We start from the raw sequence: 20,477 nt of genomic DNA, 5'->3' as shown, positions 1-20,477 counted from the left end.
AGGCTGAAGATAGAGAGGGAAACATACTACAGAAGAATCCTTTAGGGTAGAAACTTAGTCATCTGTACTCGGCTAGTATGTATTTCCGAAGTGTCTGGTCTGCTATCCCCACCCACCCACCATAAGGAAGAGTGCCACCACTGTTTTTATGTTCACATAGCAAGACTCCATCCTAATATCCAGTCAAAAGACTGGCTCTGTGATGGTCTGTCAACTGACATGGCTGAGGGCACTGACATGGTCAAGACTCACGTGGTGGAAGGGCTGTCCAAAACGCCACCATCCCCACACTCCCACAGACCCCAGACAGCTTACCTCTTCTCTATTTCTATTGTGTCCAAGAGTTGTAAGCACTGGGTGACATAGGAATCAGCAGTTGTCTGGTTTATAGAAACTTCAGCTCCTAACATCTGTATATGAGTTAAAATATAAAGTAGCTTATAGAATTCATTTTATGAATTGAGCTTATATTTCCTATTAAAATCTAAACTTACAAGGGATACCCAAGATGATTAATTTTCAAATCATCTGAGCCTAACTGCAAAAAAATGCTCAACCGTCATTTCAACATGACCTATAAATATAATCATAGCAGCAAAAAGATACAATAATAACTGTAACTAATGCCTGTTTATTGGGCATTTACTATTTTTGAGGCACCACGTAAAACATGCATCATTTCACTCATTCGTCAAACTTCAGACTTAAGTACTATTATTTTACCCATTTAAAGAGGAGGAAGCTAAGGTATAATGAAATTCAGTAATGTATCAAGGTCACTCAGCTTTTTGGGGAACGAATTTCATTTCATTGGATGATGTTAATGCCACAATGCAGACTTAAATCAGTTACATTAAAAAGTTACAGTGAACTAATCATGCGCACTATTGAAATGAAGGATCTGCCTATAACCACCAAAAGTATTTCCAAATATGCATCAGTACGAGTGCGGGGAAACTCCTCTGTGAAATTATTAAAGCTGCAATTATAATTATACAGGTTCTTTAATATTTTACAGAATTAGTGAAAATGCAAAGATGAGCTGAAGTACTTTAACAAGCTCTTGGTAAAGTGGTATAATGTTTGCATTCTGAGGAAGAAAGGTTGTGCTAGAAGCTTCCACCTACTACAGAAAATCTAGGAGTTCTGTGATTAATAAAATAGAGCAATAAAACAAAATATAGAAACGTGAGAATTTTACACATGGTCAACTGACAACAGAATTTGCTTAAAGACAAACATTGATAGGTACTCTCTATATTTTATGTAAATCTGTCTTTCTGACTCCTACCCCAGGGTGAGGGGTGCAAGGGTGGTAGAGAGCACAGGTTTACCTCATATGTTTTCTGCTGTTCCCGGAGAGCTGGAAGGCTGTCAGCAATATTCCCCTTGAGCATCTCTTCTATCTTTTCCAAAAGTTGGACCCACTTTTCACAGCAGTAAATAAACTTTTCATTTAATCCAATTCCCTGAAGCTCACTATAAAGGTTTAAAAACAAATAAAATGGTGCCATATAACAATGACATGACAGCTCAAGCCGTTTATTTTACCTTAACCCAAACAGAACAGTAGAGATGGGCTGTTCTGACCTGCAGCGTTCCAGTGCTGTTGCTGTGGCCCGAATCCACTGCCGGTTCAAGTTTTGCAGTGTCTTTACAGCTACGTCACTAAGGGGGAGCTTGAGGCTTACTTCATTCAGATGTTCAACATCAGGTGACAGGGCTGTCAGTGCCAGCACGTGATTCTATTAAAAAAATAAATCCAGATTTTTGGATACGATTAAGATATCCACATGATGAAAAGGTCTCAGAGATCTTATAGACCATCCTTATCTCAAAGATGAGGGAAAACTGGGGCCAAAATAGGTAAACGACTCGCCCACAGTCTAGTAACTTGTTAGTGTTAGAAGTGGACCTGAACCCAGGTCTCTCAATCCTGAGGCTTTTCTAAAACAACAAGTTGCGCACATGGCCAGAACCTAAACAGCCCAGGAAACAGAAAGTGATCTCAGATTTTGACTGTGAGGAAGATAACGTTTTTGTGTGTGTGTGTGTGTGTGTGTGTGTGTGTGTGTTTTAAAGATCCATTCTGGATCTTCAAGCCTCATTTGGTCTGTCAAAAACTTTACCTTCAACAGATCATGCAGTTTACCTACAAATCAAACGGAAATTTAATCTTTAAAATAACGCTAACAAAGCATGGTACTTAGAACAACTGTATTTTGGTAGAACATAAGCAAACTTATCAAAACTTTATTTATAAAATGATATCCCAGGGACAGCCTGTAGGTCAACACTATGTGAAGCAAACATCCTTCACAATCTGCACAGAACCCTGCTGAGATAGTCTAGACCAGACTCAGTAAACTTTTTCTGTAATGGGCTAGATCATAAATATTTTAGCCTTTTATGGGTCATAGGATCTCTGTCGCAATTATTCACCTCTGCCCTGGTAGCACGAAAACTCCAATAAACAATGCGTAATTGGAAGGGGCTGACTGTGTGCCAATGACACTTTATTTACAAAAACAGGTGGCGGACTGGATTTGGACAGGGTGCCATAGGTTCCTGACTCCTGATGTAGGTTATCAGTATTGGTCCTTAGGAGTATGCAGGACCCAGAATTCTTTAAATCTCCCATGCATTTATGGTAACTACACTAAACTTACTAAGCTAATAAAGAAGGGAAAAACAGACAATTAATTTAATAGGGTATTTTACTTCAACTAACAAGAAAAATTTAATTAATCACAATGGCCAACCAATTCCTAGATTATTCTAGTTGACTGAAGCTAATTAGTAAAGACATTAAGAGTTAAAAATCTACTAAAATTACTGCGGCATATTACTAAAATAGTAATATGTCGTCATACTTTTCTAGACTTTAGGGAAAATAGGGCAAGAATGAATGATATATAAATTACTGTTCTTAAGAGTTAAGCTACAGATTCTATAATGCAAAATTGGCTTATTTTTTATCCTATGGTGAGTCTATGCCCTTAGAAACAACAAATATTGGTAATACCAGGTATGAGTCAGGATTTTCTTCGTTTTCTTGCTGGTAGAGTTTATCCAAATTCTCTTCTTCATGTAGAATGAGACCTTTTAAGGATTCCAACTGGCCCCCGAAATCCTTGAACTGTGATAGAACAAACTAGAACCAGAGAAATTTTCATCAGGAACAATTTTCACACACACACACACACACACACACACAGACACACAGAGCCTTGGGAACTGACAGAAGTTCAAGTTGTTTTCAACCCCCAGCAGCTCATTACTATCTTGAATATTGAGAAGACTCCCTATTTTCACTCTGTGCCTTTAGCAAAGTAGTGAGCCTTCAGGGATGAATGGCTCACCTGCGCGTGAGCCACACAGGGGAGGGTTAGTGAGTACTCTGCTCCCTCAGTGCTGCTAGTGAAATCATCTTTTCCTGCTGGTATTGAGATCTGATAATGGAGTTCCATGGCCTTCTATGCAGCTTTTTGACAGTGCATGCACGAAGGCTTTTCTAAAAGTGACTAACTAATATAACAAATGGCATGCTTTAAGCAACCAATTCTATTACCCCAGTTGGAGATCCAAATAATTGTGAGATCTAAACAGTGTACAAAATATATCACTTCTTACATTAACATGTTTAATCAAGAAGAAATGTTTGCTTAAGATACGCCCATTGTCCATGTAATTAAAGAATCACATGATTAAATCATGGTATCAAATGGCAGATATGTTCAGGGCAGCTTTATTGTGTAGTTGCCCTAAGGGACAGTCCACGAAGCACTAATAACTTGCATTATATATACTATATTCCTTATATATTTTATACATTCCTTATGTCCTATTACTTCATAAGATATAAGGAATTGATGATACTGGACAAATCTCCAAGACGACAACTTGAATGGAAAAATAAGATGAACCTCAAATTCATTTGCTTTCACAAGCAGCATCTTTTCCAAGTAAGAAGCCCTCTGGAGCGAGTGTAGTTGACCAGAGAGGAGCACATGGGTGTCAGACTCTGTAGGTTGTGGGAATCGATCCAGGAGAGTGGAATTTTGGAGAAAGGCTTCTTTTGTCTTCTGCACTTCATGCTGAAGCTCCTGGAAAAGAAAAAGTGATCGCAAAACATTCCCTCCTGCTTTCACAACATGAACCCCCACCCCCTAGGGCTCCATCAGCATCGAGGAGAATTTCTACCCCGAAATTGTGGACATGGCTTTTTGTTATTGCTTATTTTAAAGAGCTGAAAAAGCTAAGCTTTCCTTGTATGATGCCCATCACTGGTGCTATTCTACAATCTGTCATTTGGGAGATACAACTGCCCACTGACCAACAGAATTGGGGCTTGTAGTTTATAGAAACTAGAGATCGTTTGGGTAGAGTCCTGTGTTTTGTATTTCTAATCATCAATGTCTTTAGGAATCTGCTTGCAAGTCGATTTAAGAATCAATGCAGCCTTGTCCTCTGCCTGAGACTCTGTGACATAAATAGATTCATTTGCAGAGATGGTAGAATCTCATCAATGAAGCTGATTTTAAGGCTACTCTGGAAACACTGTGTGTGTGAATTTTTTTTTTTTAAACTACAGATCAAGTAGAAGGTAATCAGAAATACGTATCATATCTATTGGATTTTTGTCTCTCCCATTAAATTGGTTAATACTTTTTGATTTGTCCTGGAGTATCAGAAGATACAAAATACAGCTGGTCACCGAGTTTAAAACTTGAAAGTAGTCACTTTCTGGGCCTTCATTAACATACTAGGATAAAACCAGAGGAAATTATACAGCTCTTAAATACAGTCTAAAACTCACTATAAAAAACTCACAGAAAAGCCATATTAACATGGAGACAAATCCATGATTATTTCTAAAGCAAGAAATTCAACATCTATTATTCTTAGATGATCCCACTCAGTTGAGACCCGTTTGCTTTTATGTGAGATTCTGTATGAGACTTTTGCTTCACAGTTTTACCTGCGAGAGTGAAAGGGGAGACATGCAACGAGGTGGTGTCAGGTGCCCCTGACCTGGCTACCTGATGCCCGGCCCTCCCAAGCCCACATAGCCTGTGTCCTACGCAGCCTGCCCAGACACCTGCCCTGACCTAATTCTCTATCCCAGTGGTCTGTCTAGTCCCGGGGTCATGGCCCTGACGGTCAGGCTGTCTCGGCCCTCGGTTTTTCCAGTGGGTTTTGTATCCACCTTTATGTCCTGCAGGGCCGGGGTCAGGATCTCTTGCAGGTTGTTTCCAGACATGTTGATGTTTGCGAGCTGTCGGTACTTTGCTTCCTGCTGCTCCAGCCTTGCTTCACCTTCAGCGTAAGCACTGGTGTAGGCTGTCCAGAGCTGCAGCAGAACCTGGGCCTTCTGTAGCTCGTCTGCAATGTCTTGGTTTGCCTGGGTCCACCTGTCAGGGCAACATAAACAACAGGTCCCCCATCCCATCCTTTCCCTTGCAACAAAAACTCAATGCACACACTCTACCAGAAAGGTAGTAGCAGATGGATTGTTAAGAGGACACTATTAAGTGCCTTTTATTAATGGCACCACCCTTATATAAACATAAGTCCAAATCGGGATATTTAATTAACTTTACAATTCTCAGCAAAAATTACAAAATTTGTGATTGGCAAGAAATATGCATTGTATTATGAATACACATTGTATTATGAATACACATTGTGTTCATTAATACAATGTATTGTATTCATACATTCATTAATACAATGTATTGTATTCATAATACAATGTATTATGAGTATCTTAGGTCAAGTTGGAGAAAGTACTGGGCTGTATGCCTGATGAAACTTCTCCACAGGTGAGGGCCTCGTATTTTATAGAGGGGTCTTTAAATAGGCCAATTTAAATTGTGTTTATGTCAAATTTATTTTCCAATTACAAACTCCTTTGTTCCTAATATAAAAGTGGAAATAAAGGAAATGTTTTTTATTCCATATGCAGACTGCAATTTCTTGCCTTTCTTTCCCATCACTACATCAACTTTCAGCCCACTTTCATATCCCATTCAGCAAAATGAAAAGCCTTGCAATTAATTAGGGCCACACTCCTTAGAAGGAGCTTTCTACCTCAAGCACTTCATCAAACAAATCACCGCCCTGTGAGGTATTCTGACATCCCATCTTCCATCTTATAATGTTTCCAGAGAAATAGATTGCCTCTCTGACCCACCTGTTAGTGTGTTTCTGCCTGTGATTTGGTGTCCTGAGGATCACACTGGGCATTTAGTCTCTGTCCCCTGAAAATGGCTACTCTGGGGCTATAATTAGGGCATTTCTAGACTGATTGTACCAAACACTTGTACAAGGCAGGTAACAGCTTTTATAACATCAAATCATCCATGAACTAGAATCTTCGAACCTGAGAGACCAGAATAGTCCGAAACCAGTCATCTCAGATGATTAAGAAGATAAGACTTTCCAAGGCCCACGACACCTCATTTACTACATGTCATTCAGATATCTGATCTATTATTCAAATTGGATCTTAATGCATACCTTGTGTGAGTATCTTGGCACTTTTCTTTGACTACTTCAGCCACTGAGGGACAGTGATCTTTGAGTTTTCCAATCAACTCCTGGAGTTTCTGCCAAATCCCTTCACTGCTCTCAGCTTCGTCTTGTAGAGCCTAAGAGAACAGATTAGGCATGTTAGTTTCAAATGGCCTGGCTACTTAAAAAGAAGGCAGCAGTTTTTCAACGCTTGCTGTATTTCATAAAAAAACAACACTGAAACCTTGATAGGACTGGGATAAATTATTAGAAATATAAAGAAGAAATCAACTGACAAGGCATTCGTTCATTTGAAACTAGAACTTAAAGAAGTATACTTTAAAAAACTCCACCAAAATCCAAAAATGTTTAAATTGTGAAATAAAAGGAACATTAAAAATGAAGAAAGATTAAACTTTGTAATGTAAACTTTTAACAAGTTTCATTCACTTGGCTCATGTGATTCATTCTGGAACTTCCAGTTATACTTTTGCTGCTGTTTAACATGCTGCTATGTGCTTCTCTGTCAAGAGCACAAAGCCACTGTGTCCCTTACTGTGGCTGCTTCCCCTGGGGATTTCCGGTTGACAGTGCGCTGTGCCCAGATCGGGTTGATTTACCTGAAGGTTCTGCACCTGGCATCTCAAGGCCTCCAGTGATAAAACCACAGGTTTGCTGTGTTCCAGGCAGTACTGGAACCGAACTGTCATCGTAGTGACGTCATCATAGAGTTTATCATAAATCTTCCACTCCTGTAACATGGACTGCATGGAGGTTTTGAGCTCATTGACCTACACGAAACGTGGAAACATCCTTAGAAAAATCACTGAGAGGAGGCTCTCTTGTGACTTTTTTTTTTTCTGTCCAAAGACTCTACCATTGTATCTAATTTAGGCTACCACTGTATCTAATTTATCTAATTTACCAATTTGAGGGTATTGGAGGAGCTTCAGTGACTGACAGTGGAAAGGGCAGGTCAATGAATAAAAACTATCAGTAAAGGCTAAGTTTTAGACTGGTTGAGTGGAAAAGAGCGCTGAGTATCAGCAAGAAGAGAGTTCAGTGTAGGAGGGACAGCCCCGAGAAAGAATACGGGTGAGGAATCAGAATCTGCGAATGCACACTTCATTGACACGCTGTTTTCTTTCTGACCTCGGGCAAGTTTAACTCTTGAGTCTGTTTTCTCATCCACAAGACGGAGACAATAAATGAAAAAATAAAATAGTGTCTGTGAAAATGCTCTGAAAACTATAAAGCATTAGAAATGTTAAAATGTTACCTGTATTACCTGGCACTTACGTCTGATTAGTACTGGAAAGCATGCAAAAATTGGAGGGGAACATGCTTGGCCAAAGTAATAGGCGAGTGCTAAGTAGAGGAAATGCAATGGTGGGCATATTTTAATCATTCACATGTGTTGACAATCATTAAAGGATAGAGGTTGAATGATCATTTTAATGATCTCGATACAATCGAGTATAAATACACACTTTTATATATATTATTCAAAGAACACTTATAGCTCAACAATAAAAAGATAAATAACCAAACTGAAAAAATGGGAAGAGGATTTGAATCACTTTAAATAATATACAAATAGTCAATAAGAACATGAAAAGATGCTCAACACCAAGTCATTAGAGAAATGTAAATCAAAACCATAATGGGAGAACACTTCACATCTACTAGGATGGCTGTAATCAAATTTGGACAATAACGAGTGTTGGCAAGAACATAGAAAAATTGAAACCCTCATACATTGCTGGTGGGAACATAAGATGGTACAGCTGCTGTGGAAAACAGTTTGGCAGTTCTTCAAAAAGTTATAGTGACTATAGGACTGGACAATTCCACTCTTAGTTATATAGCTACAAGAACTGAAATCGTATCTTCACATAAAAACGTATACACAAATGTTCACAGCAGCATAATTCAAAATAGCCTAAAAGTGGAAACAACCCAAATATCCATCAATGGATAAACTAAAAGGAGTATATCCAAACAATAAAATATTATTCATCCACGAAAAGAAATGTAGTGTTGATATAGCCTATAATATTAATGATCTTGAAACATGCTAAGAAGACAGATAGAAAAGACTATGGTATGATTCCATTAATATGAAATGTCCAAAACAGGCAAATTCAAAGAGAGAGAAAGTAGATTAGTGGTTTCCAGAGACTAGGGTAAAGGAAGAATGGGGAGTTGACTACTAATGCGTACGGGCGTTTCTTTTTGAGATAACAAAATGTTCTAGAATTAGATAGTAGTGGTGGTTGCAAATCTCTGTGAATATACGAAAAACCACTGCATTGTATATTTGAAAGGGTGAGTTTTACGGTGTAAATTATGTATCAATTTAAAATAAGGATCAGAGTAGAAATAAAGAGTGCTGTCTATGGTGGCCTGACTGGACATCTTTATCTGCAGTGCGTTGCCAAGTTTTGGATACAGTCCCACGCCTGCATTCAGGCCCTCTGTTCTCTGCTTAACAATTACAGGAGCCACTGCACATTCACGGGGACGGGGGTTCCTCAACCCCTGCCACAAACAGGGACAGATGAAGAACCATGTGGCATGCTAAAATGTAGTCTCACATTGGCAATCAAGAGGGCCAAATGTGTTTGTGAGGGCTAGATGGCTCAGAAAAAGAACCAGCGTCATTAAGAAAGAACAAGATAGGAAGCAAAAAGGGAGGCAGGAACTCCTTGATAGATATACCCCTCCGAAGCTGGGACCTATCTGAGTGGCAGGGATGATTCTGGCATACATATGGCCTGCCTGGTTTCCGCATATAAAGTTGGCGTCATTTCTGGGGATGTCAAGGGTAAACGCTTTAGAATATTACAGCTTCATAGAGAAGAAACAGCACCTGTGGTTTGAGGGAAAGGATAAGAAAACCACTAAACAAAATTCACTACACTAGAAAGAAGGAACATTTTTAAAATGTTAGAAATGGAATCAGCCAGTAGGGCAGGATTCACTGAGTGCCACACAGGCATTGCTACAAAGGTAGCAATAACAGAGTAGGTATTATCACCCTCATTTTACAGACTCAGAAACTGAGGCTTAGAGAGGGTAAGTGTGCTACCCTAGGACACAGACAGAAAATGGTGCTGCTAGGGTCATTATTTAGGAAACATTATTTACAATGCAAAGCCCTTGTTCTTCAACATTAGGCTATACTGATTTTGGAAAGCTCATGGATGGATGATCTAGGTCTCGTGTCCTCTGTATTTTTTTTTTTAAAAAATGGGTTTATTGAGATATAATTCACACACTATACAATTAACCTCTTTGAATTGTACAATCCCCATAATTACTTTTAGAATTTTTTTTCACCCCCAAAAAAGAAACTCCATACCCATTAGCAGTCACTCCTTCTTTTTCTCCCAACCCTCCCCCCTAAACACTAATCCACTTTATGTCTTTATCGATTTGCCAATTCTGGACATTTCACGTAAATGGAATCATACAATCTGGTCTTTTGTCACTGGCTTCTTTCACTTAGCATGATGTTTTCAAGGTCATCAATGCTGTAGCATGTTATCAGTACTTCATTCCTTTTTATGGCTGAATAACAGTCTATATTTTATACATCCATTTATCAGTTGGTGGATATTTTAGAGATTATGAATCGCACTCCTATGAACATCTGTGCACACACTTTTGGTGTGGACATATGTCCTCATTTCTCTTGGGTCATATGGTAACTCTATGCTTAACCATTTGAGGAACTCCCAGACTGTTTTCCAAAGTAGCTGCACGATTTTACATATACCATCAGTGTAGGAGGGTTTCAGTTTCTCCATATCCTTGTTAATACTTAGTAGGTGTAAAGTAGTATTTCATTGCGGTTTCAATCTGCATTTCCTTGATGGTCAGGGATATTGAGCATCTTTTCACGTACTTATTGGGCACTCGTATATCTGTTTTAGAGAAATGTCTATTCAGATCATTTGCTCATTTTTTTCATTGGGTTATTTGTCCTTTTATTATTTATTATTTATTATTGAGTTATAGTAATTCCTTATATTCTAATACAAGCCTTTTATCTGACATAACTAGCATATATTTTCTCTCATTCTGTGGTTTGTGTTTTTACATTTTTGATGGTGTCATTTGAAACACAAAAGTTTTCAATTTTGATGAAGTCTAATTTATCAATTTGTTTGTTTGGTTGTGTTTTGGGTGTCCTATCTAGGAAACCAGTGCCTAATCCAAAGTCATGAAGATTTATGCCTATGTTTTTTTCTAAGAGTTTTGTAGTTTAGTTAGCACCAACATTTACATCTTTACTTCATTTTGAGTTAATTTCTACACATGGAGTGAATGTAGGGGTCTAACTTACTCTTAAATGTGGATATCCAGTTGTCCTAATACCATTTTTTGAAAAGGCTTCCCCCCCCACTAAATTGTCTTGCATCCTTGTCAAAAATCAATTGACCATAAATGTAAGGGTTTATTTCTTGACTCTCAATTCTATTCCATTTACATCTATCCTCATGCTAGTACTATCTATGTATTTTTTACATTTTTATTTAATCCTTTCCCCCACCTCTACATTTTTATTATATTTTAATTCATTGTGTTGTAATAATCTGTTCAAGTGTGCTTCCTCCAGTAGCCTGTGAGCTCTGAGGGTAGGACTCATTTATTTTCTTGTTTATCTTTGTACCCTTGGCAGTGAGCGTAAGTTCCTTACAAAAAGGTATCTTTAACAAATGACTCACACACAAGATATGTTAAACTCAATCTCTATTTTCCTGCCTGAGCTCTGGGGGAGGAATAAGGCTGAGGGTCACCTATGGATTTCATTCACACAGGTTATCCCCAATTCCTTCTTGGAACAAATAGTTGAAAGTAGATTTTAGGAGATGACAAATGATCCATAACAAGGATTCGCTGGGAAACATGGACACACCTATACTTGGTTAATTAGTGTTTACACTTGCCTCCCTCCATTTGTGGGGAAATGTCAAGGTTGCCGTATCTACAGATGCCTGTCCTTTCTCTTTTGGTATTCTCCTCCTGGGAGAGGTAAATGCAGACTTTGGCATGCCTTTCATAAAATTACCAGATGTCTTCCACATTCTTCCTCTATACTTCCTCCTCACCTCATGCAGTGTTTCTCCCCTCCTCTGGAGTTCTCTCTACGCTGACCATGCTTCTGGCTTAACAGAGGCTATGTGTGACAGGTTCATTCCCTCCCTGAGGCATGTCTCTGTCTGTGGGGAATCTGAGCTGCTTCTTCATACCGTGTTTCCCCGAAAAAGACATAGCCGGACAATCAGCTCTAATGCATCTTTTGGAGCAAAAATTAATATGAGACCCGGTCTTATTTTACTATAATATAAGATCTGGTATGTAATATCATATAATATAATATAATGTAATGTAATATAAGGTAATGTAATGTAATGTAATATATAAAGTATAATAAATATAATATAATATAACATAATATGTGATATAATATAATATAGAATACCGGGTCTTATATTAATTTTTGCTCCAAGAGACGCATTAGAGCTGATTGTCCGGTTAGGTCTTATTTTCAGGAAAACACAGTAGCTACACCCATATATAACTGGCCAGGAAACAATGCCAGATGCTCTGCTGGGTTTGGGGGATGGAGACATTTTTTGTCTGTGTGAGTCTATTAGACAAAACAAAGATAACCGAGGGGACTTCTAGGCTGCTAATGATGTTGGAATTGGTGGCTTTGCCTGTAATTATCCAGTGCAAAAAAATGGGATTTGAAATACTTTTCTCTACTCTACTTCAGTATTTTTCTCAGCAGCTTTTTCCGCCTTTGGTATGGAACGAGTCTCCATGATTAAACAGCAACAACAAGGATAAAAGACAGATGTGCGAAGAGAAATAGTACACTTCAAATGAAATCTAGTACCTGGTTGATAACAGTGTTCCTCTTTTGAAATAACCCATCGATTCTGGATGCTGTATCTTCTAACAATGGCAGTGTCCCACTCTCTAAAATCAGGTAACTTTGTCTCAAGTCATCCAGTGCTTTGGATTTAATTGCAAGTTGGTTTTCTATATCCTGGAAGGGCAACAGAAAAAAGTTCTCAGATGCACAATATCACAAAACAATAAGGTAGAAGAGACAGCAATTTGCTCTTTTCGGGTAAAAATGACATTAGAGTATATAATTAAATAACATTACACCAAAGACACATTAATCATAACAGTCTTAATTTTTATAATGAATTATTACAATATGAATTTATATTACAATATAAATTTATAATAATTTCAATTATTTCATGGGTGTAGATTTTTAGAAGTCTAGGTAACAAGTCCTTATCATCACGGTATAGTAGAAAGAGTCCAGGAGATCTAGTTCCCATTCCATATCTGCCCTGTACTGGCTGTTTGACAGGCGTTAAGTCAGCAAAGTCCCAAGTCGGCATTTTCTCATTTGGAAGAAAAATAGGGACGACACCCTGTGTTGTGCACAGCTTAGAACATAAGTGAAAACAGGGTGGCCGCTTGGCAGAGGGTGTAGGACTGAGCTGTGGAATGTAGGCTTCTCATCAGGAAGTATTTGTGTGTCAGATCTGAGGTGGCTGTAAGTATTCTAAAGTGGAAGTGACTAGTGGGTATTTAGAAACAGGATAGGAGCATTTGAAAAAGTTCTTATGGTGGTGTTGCTGCTCACATAGTATGTCCAGTATTATTCTGTAATCTTCTGGGTAGAGTCAGGGTGTGAGGTGAGTTTCCACCCCGACAGTGAGTAGTACCACACCTTCACATCATGGCTGCAGAAGCAGTATAACCTGGCCATCTGCAGCTGCAGGGACAGCTCAAGTGTTTTCAGTGGGGAGTGGCGCTGTGTAGGGAGAATGCATCTACTTTTGGGGGAGGGCACCTCAAAGACTAAGTGACCTGGTAAATGACCACTGAACAACAAAGGGCACACCCAACACCCTCCAGCCCAAAAGGACAAGCGGTCCTTTCAGAACACATTACGCAGTAGGTGCAAGAAAAGCATTTTCCTCTGAAGAAACAGAATGAAATACTTAAAATCATGAAAACTTTACAGTAATTTTGTGACTATTTGATAAACTCTTTAAAAGACACAAAAACTGGAAACCGTCAACGTCAAAATTCCCTTTGAATACTTTTTTCCCTCAGGCTTAACACTCAAACCTCTTAATAACAATAACCGTGAAAATATTTTGGTCTGTTTATCATAAAAGTGGCATTTTGCAATCTTAAAACTGATGGATAATTATCTATTTGACATAAGAAAGTAAGTGTATGGGGCTTTAGAGGAGAGTCCCAGAAATGATCAGGGCTTGCCCTATGCCGTGGAGCATAAGGCATGACCACAGAGCCTGACAAGCTGTGCAGGATAGGTGCTGTGTGTCTTCTCACCTGACAATCCAGGAGCATCTTCTGCACCGAGATCACACTTTCAGGTTTTTGTAAAGTTTTCAGTCTCTCCTCTTGCGCCTCCATCCAGTTGTTCAAAATCTGTATTTTGTTTTCATTTTCAGTGACACTTTCCAAAAGTTGTTCTAAACGTTGTATCTACAAGTTAATGAATAAGATAATAAAAATTTCTTATTTTAAATCATGTGCTTTAAAATATAAGTGTCATGATTACGATAGTTTAAATAGGATAATTTTGCTTCTTTTCAGATTTCTAATATTTTGCAAAATAAGATCTCCCAATAACTTTTGGAATAGATTCGTAAGAACAGAAACAGATTTTTTTTTTAAAGGGGGATTTTAATTTTAACATTAAAAATGAAAGCTAATATGCTAGGAAAGCTGGCTGTTTTAGAGTTCCATAATATCTGAAAAAAATGAAATCATGTTGCTAACATTCAGTATTATATATGCACACATACATACATATATAGTATATGTAAAGTTTTGTATTTTTTCCAATATGTCACCGGCACTTCCTGTGTCATGATATATGGCTTAATTTGAAAGGCTGCCCAATAGTTCATCGGAAACAGTACAACTTGATTAATTACTCCTCTGTAGCTGGAAATTAAGGCATTCTACTTTTACCAGCATAAATAATTGTGAATTGACCACTTTGTGCGCATTATTTTTTCCTTTTTGAAGGACTATTTACTTAAGATAAATGTGTAAGAGGTGCACTGCTGGGTTAAGAGATAAGATAGATGACTATTATGGTTCTTGAAATTTTCAAAATGCTTTCCAAAAGGGTCATATTTAAGCCATTATTGGCAAGGTATGAATGTGATAGCTTTGGGCTTTTACCTTTACCTTATTAAATTTTTCTAATTTCATAAATGTGTAATGTTAGATTAATGTCTGAATGTCTGATAGCGGAAGTTGTAATTGTTCCATGTTTATTTCTAATTACAATTTTCTATTTTGTGAACTGTCTGTTCATATTCTTTGTCCATTCATGTGCTTGAATCTTAATTGTATAGGTCTGTTTGTATGCATTCTCAACATAATAAATCAACCAATTGTCACTATCAATTATATATAAATGTTAAGTATTTTTCCAAGAATAACTCTTCTTACTCTTTTCTGAGTCATGGGATGAAAACCTACAAAAAGGCCACATACATTTTTTTCCCTTTTTATTATCTTTTCAAAGCTGAAATACTTTGTCCCCTTTGAACATCTACTTTCACAGAAAATGTCAAAATGCCATTTTATTAAGATGTCTCCTCTTCACTTGCCTAACTCAATTTCCCACTAAGAAATCTCAAAAGAAACAGTAAGAACTATTTTCATACTCTTTTGGAGAATGCTAAAACACACTTCTTTAGCACAGTTCGAAAAGGCTATAATTGAGATGATTATTAGGTTTAACTGCAAATTAACTATATGAATGTCTTTTAAAATTTTTCAGAAAGTGATATTTTGCAGAGGCCAAGTCCTACATCAAACAGTGACATATGAGCATACCTTTCTATTTAGTGTTCCATGGACCCGCTGCCATTGGCGGTTCATCTCTCCCAGGTGCTCGGCAAACTCTGTTCTTTCATAGCGCTTACTTTCTACATCACAGGTGCTTAACTGAAGTAATGACTGGTTAACAAAATCAACTATCCATTGTTTATAGTCCATTTCCATTCTAAACTCCTAAAACAAAACAAACAAAATTAACCAAAGCCTGCACTGAAGTAGGTCAGGTGAACTGGAGGTCCCCTTTGGTACACTCTAGGAGGCGCCAAGCTCCCATCCATTAGTCATGGGGCACCTGTCAGGAGTTACGGTCTACCTTCTCCAACCCCACCAGGTACCTGCTTTATTTGAGTGAAGAGTCTTTTTGGAAACACCAAAGAACATTTACTTAACACCTATCAGCTGCCAGGTATTAGGGCTAGGATAGCCCCTGATCTCAAGAAGCTAAGTCAAGATGGGGAGACAGGCAAGCAAGCAAATAACTATAATATAGTGTGATTGATAGGAATTAATGATAGCACCTAATCCCAGAAAGTAAACTAATCTGGCTGTGAGAGTCAGGGATAGATTTCCAAATGAGAAGACACTTGAGCTGACTCTTGAAGGATGACTGAGAAGATTTCTGCAGCTAAAACTGGAGCACTGAAATTCCAGGCCTAAGGCGCAGCAAGCACAAAGGCGCGAGGGAGGAGGGAGAACACCAGAAACAGTGGAGGGGCCACAAATTATTTGGTTCAGGCACAGCCAAGGGTTTGAGTGGGGGAATGAAAAGACGAGGCTGGGGAAGTGGGGGAGGGGGATGGAGAGCCAGTTAAAAACTTGCATTCTGTCCTGTGGTGATGGGAGCTACTGCAGGAATTTAAGCAGAATAAGAACAAGTATACTAACTTATCTCTCGAGAATCATCCACCATGCCATTCCCCACTCTCAGAATTAGTTCTTCTAAATTATATCCTATATGTCTCTTTGTTCATTATTTCCCCTCAGATTGACGAGCCTTCTTTAATGAAAACGCCTCTGGCTCTTGTTATATAATTACCTTGTACTTGTGAAGAAGATTTTTAACTTGAGATGCAGAACTCAGTGAAAGCTCAGAGTCTTCATCTGCGGCTTGATGTTCCACATTGTTCATCCAGCTAATCATTTCTGTGATTGCTTGACGAGATGGCAATTTCTCCATCTGAAGCTGCAAGGACAAAATGATTTCCATTTAATTACCTGCAGTTAACAAAATGAATCAGGGCATCACTTAAGATGATATCTGGTTTGATAAAAGGTTTTGCTACATAATTATGCAGGTTATTCACAAAAACAAACCCAGCATTCAAGCTTAGAATAAGCGACCCCAAAACAATGACAATGACCTTCACATAAACTAAAACAGTGATGCCGATAAACTGGGAAATAAAGTAATTAAGCCTGATTTCTTTCTCAAGAAAGATCCCATTGGAGGAGAGTCCAGTAATTAGGACCTATATTCAGTGGTGCCAAAGAAAAATAGGTAGTGTCAATGAAAATTATTGAGTCAAAGAAATAATTTAAAAATACTTGTGAGCTAACAAGTAAATGCTAATTCAAATGCTGGGTCTTTAAGTACTTACCTGGTGAAGTTTTTCTTGAATATCTGGAAGCTGAGTTATGAGCATTGTCCACTGTTGTTCAAACTGTGCTAAAGAAGCTCTCAGTGTAGCCGTGTCAGCTTCTTTCAGGTGAAGAAGTTGGTTCCCAGTACTTATAACTGCAGTTTTCAAGGAGGACTTTTCATCGAGTTCCTTTGAAAACTCCTAAAGGAAACAGTTTTCAAATTTAGAAACTTTTAAAATGTAAGTATAGCACAGAATAACTAAAAGTCAGAATAACTGGTTAGAGTCCAAAACAAAATAACTGAATTCAATTAAAATAGTAAATATTTGTATGTGGATGTATATGTGTGTATGTGGAATATGGAAAAAAAGTATGTGGGAAAAACACACATTTTTCCTAAGTGTGAGACACTGTTCCAGGCGTTAGAAATATGGTGGGGAACAAAAGAGATGAATTCCTGCCCCGAGTGACTGATAGTCTAGTGGATTAATATTTTTAAAAATAGACAAATCATAATTTCAACTTAAAAAAAGTATGGAACACAACACAAAGTTTATATTAAATGAACTAAATGCAACAATTTTTTAACTAAAATATTTGAAAACCTGTGTACTTACAGGTTTTTTAAAGTATATTTAAAAATATCTACATTTTAATACCAAAGTGAGTAATCACAGCTACAAAATATGAAAAATGGAAAAAGACTGTGGGAAAGGACTAAAAATTTCAAAAGTGTGATTTATATTGCAAAATACTTTCTTTTCTTTAAAAGAAATTTCAAAATAGAACACTTTAGAAGAAATATCAGTTTTGCATATAATAATTTAAAACTATGTATTAACTTTAACATTTGTGAATTAATAATCCTTTGAGGTTTTTGTGGTGGCAGGGGAGTTGTTGTCTGCATTTGTAAAACATGCCCCATGTCAGATCAAGTTTTAAAATATATATATTAAATTAAAAACATACTGTATCACTATTATAAATGCATAAATGAGCAGTATAAACAAACATTTCTAAGACTGGAGAATGCAGCTGCCATCAGTCCAAACCTATTCCTTATCCACAAATGATTATGGAGACTACCTAACACTCATCATTTTCTAGATATTTACTTTTAATTGATAATTATCCGAGCATATTCCATTACAACTTACAAAAAAATTGTCTATGTTGCTTCTGACTGTATCCAAGTCCTGAGACACATTGAGGGACTGTTCTTTCCAATAGTTCAGAGTTTGTTGAGAAGATTCCAGCCACTTGGTTAACTGATCAGAATCTCTGTTGTAACTAACAGGAGCAAAGTGAGAGAGAAAGCAAATTAGAAATGGATTCTAGCGATGATATGCCATGTGCACCACCAGCATATGTTCTTATTTTACTGCATGTTTTCATGGTGTTTTTAAGGACTATACTATTTTAGCTCATGTCCCAAATCTGATTTGCCTGGCATTTTCTATGACTGTCTTATGACTAAATCAAGAACAAAGTGGCGTTTTGAAGTCTAAAACATCCTTTAAAAATTTTTTATTTTAATCAAAGCTACACAAAAGTAAACCCATGGGCAAGGAGAAATATTACTTTTTATTTATCAAATGTCCTCTTATAGACTTCTTTATAATAAAAATATAACCAGCATTTGTATAAGTTGTGCAAGAGCAAAGTGCTGTTGGCTGGATGCCAATAATTTACTTGATGTGATAAAAATATCCAAACAAAATCCTGTTCCTCTTGTAACTTTTAAACTTCTTTGGGTTAAGATAGTCCCCTAGGAGGCAAGGATGAGAATGAGGTTTAAATGTTCCATGTTCTGTGTCTTACTCAAGGGGTTCAAAATTAGATCAACTAAGCAAAAAAAAAGTTGCTGAAGAACTCCAAAGACTTTTTCAAACTATGCTGTTAGCTGACAACATTAAATATTTTTAAATTTCAAAACTTTTGGAAGGGGGTACAAAAGAGCAACACCATGGTATAAAGATAACGTGTATAATGTTATAACATAATTCCTTGTTTCCATAGAACAGATTATAGATTACCCTGAATGTAGCAAATCAGTATCAGAGACTCTAGGTCCCATTTAGCCCAGAAGAAAGATCCAACTGCCTCAGACCATCAAAGAAAAACTGCAACAAGGGGGATCACACGTAAAATCCGGGTGACTACAGAACCCCTCTGAGGTCTTTCTCCACAGCAAAATTTTGTGCCTAATCAATCCCTAAGGAATCATACCTGAGCAGATACTTGAGAAGCGTTTGTAGTCTGTGTAGTTCATGGTCAATTTTCTTGTTCAGGGACAACCACTGCTCTTCCAGTTTAACAATCTGGCCCTCTAGCTCAGGACAGCTCACGGATGCCACCAGCTGTTTGCCTTCATTCAGAGTCTGGTAAAGCCGGGCATGCTTCTCATCAATGTTTCTTTTTATTTGCTAATAAAAGTCAAGTCATAGAACAAATTATTTAAAAATGAAACCGGCCAACCTATTCACAAATACTTCCTTAAAAACCTACAGTAGAGGCTACTGAAAACCTTACCAGTTTCTTAACCCTCAAGACTCTTACAGTCTGGCTGGACAAAAATGATTAATGGCTTATTGATCACTTTTCACAATGAGAGGTTCCAACTAATGCATTTCTATGGCACAGGTTGAGCTCTGTAGACTTATACATGCACACAAAAAAGTTCACAGATTTAGATCAATAGTTAATTCCTCCACCTGAAAACAAAAAAAGCTGGCAGTCTATGGGACACATTCAGCTTGCAGACAGGTTTTGGGTGACCTGAAGATTATTTTGAAAATTAAGAAATTTTATTTTGAAATTATGATTTCCTATTGACTCTGGGAAAACTGGATCTAGCCATCTGGGTCTGCATTCTCATGGGGCAAAGAAGGGCTGAAACCAACAAGCAAGAGGCTTCTTGAGAAGAGCCTGCACTCTGGTTCCCCTCCACCACTGTCCCCAGCACCCTTCTGACCGCAGAACCAGGCAGCGCCCCTTTTTCTGTCCCCATGCCTGGCCCCTGTAAGCGTTTTATTTTGCAACCTAGGTATGAACAGGATAAATCAGAAGCATTTCTTTATTATCCTTTAGACCGAAACAGTAGGAAAAAATTCGTTTCGAGAGTCTTCTAAATGTAAGGATTCAGTAGGGAGAAAGGAAGAGGACGTCAGGAGAATAAGTTAAAGCAGATACCACGTCATTAATAAAACTTCATGAAAAGAAAAATAAAGTTCTTCAAAACTGTGAATACAATTGACCCCCTGAAGAGAACTCTGTCTAAAGGCAATTATCTTCCATGGTTGGGTTCAGTTAATGACACGTATCCAGACAGCTATTTAAATTTAATCTTTAAAAATAAATTATGATCAAAACAGAACTTTCGTTATTTTCCAATTTGGTAATTTTAAAAATTACCAAAAATTCTACATCCAATGTTCTTACCATCACTC

General features: G+C 37.6%; 1 protein-coding gene across 1 annotated transcript in view; it reads right to left on the bottom strand.

Moving 5' to 3' along the window:
- The window catches only part of SYNE2 (spectrin repeat containing nuclear envelope protein 2), a 235,057-nt gene that overhangs the window by 50,374 nt on the left and 164,206 nt on the right, over window positions 1–20,477 (bottom strand). The window contains exons 79-93 of the mRNA XM_081049461.1: window positions 19,258–19,454; window positions 18,186–18,318; window positions 17,046–17,228; window positions 16,484–16,630; window positions 15,445–15,621; window positions 13,918–14,073; window positions 12,428–12,580; window positions 7,137–7,307; window positions 6,523–6,653; window positions 5,210–5,414; window positions 3,927–4,106; window positions 3,026–3,154; window positions 1,591–1,745; window positions 1,335–1,479; window positions 316–410 (exon numbers count right to left, since the gene is read on the bottom strand). Of these exons, the coding sequence (XP_080905587.1) occupies window positions 316–410; window positions 1,335–1,479; window positions 1,591–1,745; window positions 3,026–3,154; window positions 3,927–4,106; window positions 5,210–5,414; window positions 6,523–6,653; window positions 7,137–7,307; window positions 12,428–12,580; window positions 13,918–14,073; window positions 15,445–15,621; window positions 16,484–16,630; window positions 17,046–17,228; window positions 18,186–18,318; window positions 19,258–19,454 (2,357 nt within the window). The remainder of the gene's footprint in view (window positions 1–315; window positions 411–1,334; window positions 1,480–1,590; window positions 1,746–3,025; window positions 3,155–3,926; window positions 4,107–5,209; window positions 5,415–6,522; window positions 6,654–7,136; window positions 7,308–12,427; window positions 12,581–13,917; window positions 14,074–15,444; window positions 15,622–16,483; window positions 16,631–17,045; window positions 17,229–18,185; window positions 18,319–19,257; window positions 19,455–20,477) is intronic.

Source organism: Rhinolophus hipposideros (genome assembly GCF_964194185.1).
Source record: "Rhinolophus hipposideros genome assembly, chromosome: 5".
Taxonomy (NCBI): Eukaryota; Metazoa; Chordata; class Mammalia; order Chiroptera; family Rhinolophidae; genus Rhinolophus; species Rhinolophus hipposideros.
Note: the sequence above shows the minus strand (reverse complement) of the source record. Positions and strands in the feature narration are given on the sequence as shown.